The sequence below is a fragment of the Mandrillus leucophaeus genome, unplaced genomic scaffold (assembly GCF_000951045.1).
Source record: "Mandrillus leucophaeus isolate KB7577 unplaced genomic scaffold, Mleu.le_1.0 Scaffold693, whole genome shotgun sequence".
NCBI classification, from domain to species: Eukaryota; Metazoa; Chordata; class Mammalia; order Primates; family Cercopithecidae; genus Mandrillus; species Mandrillus leucophaeus.
The window spans coordinates 535,344-542,321 of NW_012107508.1; the positions used below are offsets into that span (position 1 = coordinate 535,344).

Consider the following 6,978-nt stretch of genomic DNA (forward strand, 5'->3'; position numbering starts at 1 on the left):
AAGCATGTTAGGGGAGTGTCCACAAGATGAGAATAATAATAATACTCCCAGCTAATGGTTAATAAGTGTTTATTGTGTGCCAAACACGATGCAGGAATGAGCTCATTTATCCTCCCAACAACCCCATGAGCTATGCACCATTACTATCCCTAGACTGTGGAGGAGGTCCACAGACTTGTTCAAGGCTATTCAGCCCCCCGGGGATGGAACCTTGATATGGATCCAGGTTGTCTGAATCAGAGACCACCTCTGATCCATGACACTAGATTCCCTGGGGTCTGTAAGTTGCCGTCCACGAACAACTTCAAACTGTGTGTATGATCTGGAGTAAGTCACAGAACCTTTCTGGTCTGTAATGAAATGATCTCCCCCACTCCAGGAGTCTGTGATTCTGTGACTCTTCCCATGCAATTGAGTGGGGCCTTAAACTCAAAAGGCCAGTGGGCTGTGAGGAGAGAGGAGATTCGAGCCTGAGAAGTGGTAGCCCAGAGATGCAGAACTGGGATCCGGTCAGGGCCCTGGTGGTAAAAGCTGGGGAGAGAGGGTTCTCTGTGGAGGTTCTCAGGGTTTCTGAAATGCTGGGAGGAACATCAGGCAGGGTCTTGTAACGGGGGGCAGTAGAAGCCCAAAGCACACAGGACACCATGCAGTGACTGCAGGATCTGCTTACGAGTCCCCCAGCTTCCCGCACTCTATTGGGCAGCACCAGACCCACTGCTAAGAGACCCCTCCAGGCCCCAGCTCCTGGGAGGGGCACCCAGAGACCTGCACTGGTGGGAAGAGAGAAAGAAGAAAGACGGAATGCTCTTGTTCAGGAGACAGCTTGTAGTAATAGTCAGATGACACACCTCCGCTGACGCCAGAACACCTATGTTGTCAGGGTTGCCTAGCTGGGAATCACCACCCGAGACCTTCACACTGGTAACATTGCAGGATACTGGCCTCTGGGGGTTGCAGTTCTCTCCTCGCAGTCTCCACTGAGAGGCTATGAGGTCCATCAGACAGTCCTTTCTCACACAAGCTGCATCCCCACACCCACCTTGGTAGGTGGCTCAGGCAAGGCCCTCAGTGATTACTTGTTCATGAATTGATACATGTTAAAAGTTATTTCTGTTCCTCTTACCCACCTCATTTTAAGGTTCAAGCTTTGACATTCCAAATTCCTTAAAGATGTTGCTTTCCCTCACCAAGCCTCAGTTTCTTGACCCATGGCTTTTACCACTACCTACCCCCAGAGGCTGTGGACAAGGCACAAGATTTCACTTTGCAAAGTAAAGCCTGCAACGGAAGAGGAGGGAACAGCCCTGCTGGAGTTTTTAGGACTCCACCTGTCTCTGCCCTTCCCTGTAGCTCTTCTCTCTGGGGTTTAGAGCTTGTTCTTCATCCGCTGCCTGGATTGGGTAGTCCCAACCACCTTCTGCTCCCTTTACCCAGAAGGCGCTCAAATTAGGGATCAGCAGAAATGTCGCTAATTACCCTGGAAAGGGCTTTACAATTAATAATCCAGTGAGTGGCACAGGTTTTAAAAGTCACTAATTTGGCCGGGCATGGTGGCTCATGACTGTAATCCCAGCACATTGGGAGGCCGAGGTGGGCAGATCAGCTGAGGTCAGGAGTTCGAGACCAGCCTGACCAACATAGTGAAACCCTGTCTCTACTAAAAATACAAAAATTAGCCAGGCGTGGTGGTGTGTGCCTGTAATCCTTGGTGAATTTCTGAGCAAGACTCTATCTCAAAAAAAAAAAAAAAAAGAAAAAGAAAAAAAACAGTCACTAATTTGTTTCTATTGTGAAAATTGTCAGATTAAAATGGAGTCACTTGTGTTGAACAACAAGAAAACCTGACAAATAGAGCCAGGGAAGGCCATGAAAGAAGGGCTCTCATGTATAAATGCCTGATAACAAGAACTATCACAAAAGACCCTGCAACAACCATAGCCTTGCACAAGGCCATCATAACCTTACACAAAAAAATACTTCTATGAGGACATCTACCCAGCCACTGTCCAACCCCAGTCTGGTGCCACCCTTGTTATTGATCCTTGTAGTCAAGGATAATTATCTGAAAACAATGATGTAATCCTCTTCACTTTTCATTGAAAGACCTTTGTCTTCCTCTGCCTCCCTGAATATGCGCATAGTTTACCGTGGCCTGTGTATTCCCATTCCCATTGCAATTCCGGTTCTGAATAAACAGGCTTCTTTTAGACGGCCTCTCTGTTATTTAAGTTGGCTCTGTCATTTCTTTTTTTTTTTTTTTTTAGAAGACATTCATACAGCCAACAGACACATGAAAAAATGTTCATCATCACTGGCTCTGTCATTTCTTTGTAGATTTGGAAAGGAAGAACTTGAGAGTATTTTCTCAGGCCTGGAGAACAACCAAAGGCTTCAAGGCCTCAGTCTGCGTTATTGTGGTCTGGGACCTCAGAGCAGGCTAAGACTGGGTTTGGTCATCAGCCAGAGTGCCATTTGGTGAGACATGTCCCCCGCTGCCCCCTTCTTATCTAGGCTTTATTCTGTCTTGATTTATACTATCTGTTATAATTCTAATCATATTTTCTCCATTCTTGTTATTTTTGCTTGCCTTTTCTTAACCAAAAGAGAAGGTCCTTTAGTTAAGTTTGAAAATTAGTGGTGTCATACTGAATATATGTGCTTGGCCAGCTGACATAGTCACTAGGTCTATTTTTTATGACATGGCCTATTATTAATTAATTAATTATGATTATTTCTTTATTATTTTATGACTAGGTATTTTATTTCATCAGATGAAAACTTTAAATCCAAATTTGAGGAAGTAGAACTAACATAAAATAGACAATGTATTCTGCTCCCTTCCCTAGCAAGCTGTACCTTGAAGGCAATTACTTGGAATGTTCTGGAGCGCTAGCTCTTCTCAGGCCCATAGCAGACTCTGCGGAGACACAGGGGAAAGACCGGCTGACCCCAGGCTCACCAGACGCTGGAAATCCCCCTCAGCGGCTCCAAGGTAAGTGCTGGGGAACCTGGCACTGAAATCCTGTTGGGGCCACCTAAAAGGAGAACGCTTCGCTCTGTGATTAAAAGTGACCTTCTCAGTGGTCAAGTATGATTCTTCTTGAATATGTGCGGGAGACAAATTAATGGCTCCCAAAGATGTCTTTGCCCTAATCTTCAGAACCTGTGACTATGTCGCCTCACATGGCAAAAACAACTCTGCCTGTGTAAGTTAAAGATGAGATAGGGAGGTCATCTTGGATCATCCCCGTGGGTCCAGTGTAATCACCAGGATCTTTATAGGAGGGAGGCAGGAGAGTCAGAGAAGATGTGACCGTGGGAGCAGAGGTTAGAGTGATGTGAGGAAGGAGCCAGGAGCCAGGGAACGTAGGCGGCCTCTACAAGGTGGAAAAGGCAAGTAAACTAATTTTCCCCACGGCTTTTAAAGGAATACAGCTCTGCTGACACCTTGACTTTCACCTTTAAGACCTATTTCAGAGTTCAGACCTCCAGAACTATAAGATCAGAAATTTGAAAGGCATTCTTTGTGCCTTGTTTTAAGGCACAAAGTGTGTGGTCATTTGCAACAGTAGCAATAGAAAACTACCATAGTTTGTTAATCAGATTATTTAGGTTAAAAGTGAAAGCAACCCAAACAAGATTAAAAACCAGTATGGGTTTATAGGCTCACATAACTGGGACATCTATGGGTACAGCTGTCTTCAGAGATGACCGAATTCAGGGGCTCAAACCACTTCATCAGGAGACCCAGATTTTGCTGCTCTTGACTCTACTTCCCTTCCAAGGGTTGACCTTTCTCCCTCCGGTTGCAGCCAGGCTTTCTCCAAGCAGGAAAAGACAGCCGCCCTGCCTGCCAACAGTCCCGGGGCTACATCATCATGACTATAATCAAACAGAAAGTGAAAGCGTCTTTCTTCCAATGACTATGTGTCAAATCCCATACGGAGATTCTGATTGGCCCTCCTTGGGTCACATACCTACCTCTTGGCCCAATCTCAGGTCAGGGCAAACTGTGATTGGCCAGGATGCACCCCACGCCCATCCTGGGAGGGTAGAGCCTTGTGACCGGCAGCCTTGCCAGCACCACTGGATTTGCCGGGAGGAATTGGCAGTCCCTCAAAGAGTAGACAGATGGGAGGACAAATGCAGGACAGACAAGAACAACAACTGCTTACTCCTCTGTAAATGACTTTCCATAGCTGACATTTAACTTCAGCCAACAGCCACATATTAGTGGGGTGAGGAGTAGATGGGAAAGAGAGGCTAAATCTGGCAATCCTATTCCATTCCCATCACGTGTGAACAAGGTTTCTCAGTACTTCAACTATACAATGAAAAATGGAAATAGAATTGATGCTGAACTCTGCCTCATGCTAGCAGTAATATTCAATGAATACATGAATTAATTATAAAAACAAATAAAAGTGCACCATCCATCTCACTGAGCAATACATTCAAAAAATTAATTTTTCTATGTAATTAGAATCAATTATGTACTTCTAAAAATTGATGAATAACTGGAGAAGAAACTTTTTTTTTTTTTGAGACAGAGTCTCACTCTGTCACCCAGGCTGGTGTGCAGTGGTGCGATCTTGGCTTACCACAACCTCCACCTCCCAGGTTCAAGCAATTCTCCTGCCCCGGCCTCTGGAGTAGCTGAGATTATCTGTGCAGGCCACCACCATATCCGGCTAATTTTTGTATTTTTAGTAGAGACGGGGTTTCTCTACGCTGGTTGGTCTGGTCTCAAACTACTGGACGGCCGCGATCCACCCATCTCAGCCTCCCAAAGTTGGGATTACAGGTGTGAGCCACTGTGCCCAGCCTGATCCCAATAAATTTTTAAATTTGAGTATTTGTACATGTAACATTTTTATTACAGAAGAGTATAACAGGATTAGCTATAACATACTTTTTTTTTTTTTTTTTTGAGACGGAGTCTCGCTTTGTTGCACAGGGAGTGCAGTGGCGCAATCTCGGCTCACTGCAAGCTCCACCTCCCAGGTTCATGCCATTCTCCTGCCTCAGCCTCCCGAGTAGCTGGGACTACAGGCACCCGCCACCACACCTGGCTAAGTTTTTGTATTTTTAGTAGAGACAGTTTCACTGTGTTAGCCAGGATGGTCTTGATCTCCTGACCTCGTTATCTGCCTGCCTTGGACTCCCAAAGTGCTGAGATTACAGGCGTAAGCCACTGCGCCTGGCTTATAAAATACTTTTTAATGCAAGATTTTACAGAATAAATAGAATGGAAATATAAGCAAAACACAAGAAGAAAAGGGAATAATGTAAAAATGTCAATTGCTAAAGACAAGTTTGCTCATGTTTTCTGTTGTTGCGATATTCTGGTGAGTGATGGTGAGTATCAAATGGTTTGGTTTATATTCCACTTGATACGCTTAAGGGAATGATATAACAGATTTTATTTTTAAAGTCACTATATGTCATATTCTAAAAATGTCTTTTGAAAGTTTAAAAGTGATGATGGGCTGGGCCCGGTGGTTTATGCCTGTAATCCCAGCACTTTGGGAGGCTGAGGTGGGCAGATCACCTGAGGTCGGGAGTTCAAGACCAGCCTGACCAACATGGAGAAACCCCATCTCTACTAAAAATATAAAATTAGCTGGGCGTGGTGGCTCATGCCTGTAATCCCAGCTACTTGGGAGGCCGAGGCAGGAGAATCACTTGAACCTGGGAAGCAGAGGTTGTAGGGAGCCAAGATCATGCTTGCACTCCAGCCTGGGCAACAAGAGCAAAACTCCATCTCAAAAAAAAAAAAAAAAAAAAAGAAGTGATGATGAAAAACTTAGATACCAACCTAAAAATGTGCAAGATAGTACATAAACTTTTTAATGTTCCTCTATGTTGTTATGAGAACAAAATGTTTGAGACCACTGCTCTTTGAGGACCAAATGTTTGATCTCCTGTTCTGTGAGTTACTCCCAGGCCTCTCGGTAACTCTTCCTTCTGGCCAGAGTCAGCCACAGTGGCTTTCAGTTGATGACAACCAAAGGGGCCCAAATGCCTTAGGACCCAATGACAAGTTTGTTTTCTTAATCTTAATTACTTGCTGCAGTGTATAAATAAAATTTTATTTGTTTTTTTTTTGTTTTTGAGTCTCACTTTGTCACCCAAGCTGGAGTGCAGTCGGGTGATCTCGGCTCACTGCAATCTCCACCTCCTGGGTTCAGCTATTCTCCTGCCTCAGCTTGAGCCACCATGCCCGGCTAATTTTTATATTTTTTTAAGTAGAGATGGGCTTTCACCATGTTGACCAGGCTATTCTCGAACTCCTAACCTCAAATAATCCACCTGTCTTGGCCCCCCAAAGTGCTAGGATCACAGGCTTGAGCCACCATGCCTAGCCTAAAATACTTTTTAATACAAGATTTTGCAGAGTAAGTAGAATTGAAATGTAAGTAAAATGTCAATTTTTACATTATTCCCTTTTCTTCTTGTGGGCAGGAAATGGTGCGGGTGGGCAGGGAGGCCTGTTGGGTGGCCTGTCCTCTAGGAGAGAGCTGTCTACCCAGGTGAGAGAAGGGCAATAGCAAGGAAGGCAGCGAGAAGCAATCAGACTCTGCATTATCCCACTTCCTAACGAATTGGATGTAGGGTACAAGAGAAAGGAAGAGTCCAGAATGACTCCAGAGTGATATATTCTAATATGTTGCTTTAAACATGCCAAAAAAGTGTTCCTCCCTGCTACATTCTTACTAATGCCAGGGCTTTGGAGTCACTTTTATAGATGGCAGCTTTGAAATGTAAAGAATAAGCAACAGGAGGCTGGCAGGATGGTTCTTGGGGCCCTAATTGGTTGCCTGTTCACCCTGAGACTTTAAGGAAAGAAACACAAAAACCACAGGACCCAGCTGGGTGCAGTGGCTCACACCTGTAATCCCAGCTCTTTGGGAGGCTGAGGCAGGCAGATCACTTGAGGTCAGGAGTTTGAGACCAGCCTGGCCAACATGATGAAAC

General features: G+C 44.9%; 1 protein-coding gene across 1 annotated transcript in view; it reads left to right on the top strand.

Moving 5' to 3' along the window:
• The window catches only part of LOC105555638, a 100,740-nt gene that overhangs the window by 38,961 nt on the left and 54,801 nt on the right, over positions 1–6,978 (top strand). The window contains exons 8-9 of the mRNA XM_012002665.1: positions 2,335–2,475; positions 2,847–2,992. Of these exons, the coding sequence (XP_011858055.1) occupies positions 2,335–2,475; positions 2,847–2,992 (287 nt within the window). The remainder of the gene's footprint in view (positions 1–2,334; positions 2,476–2,846; positions 2,993–6,978) is intronic.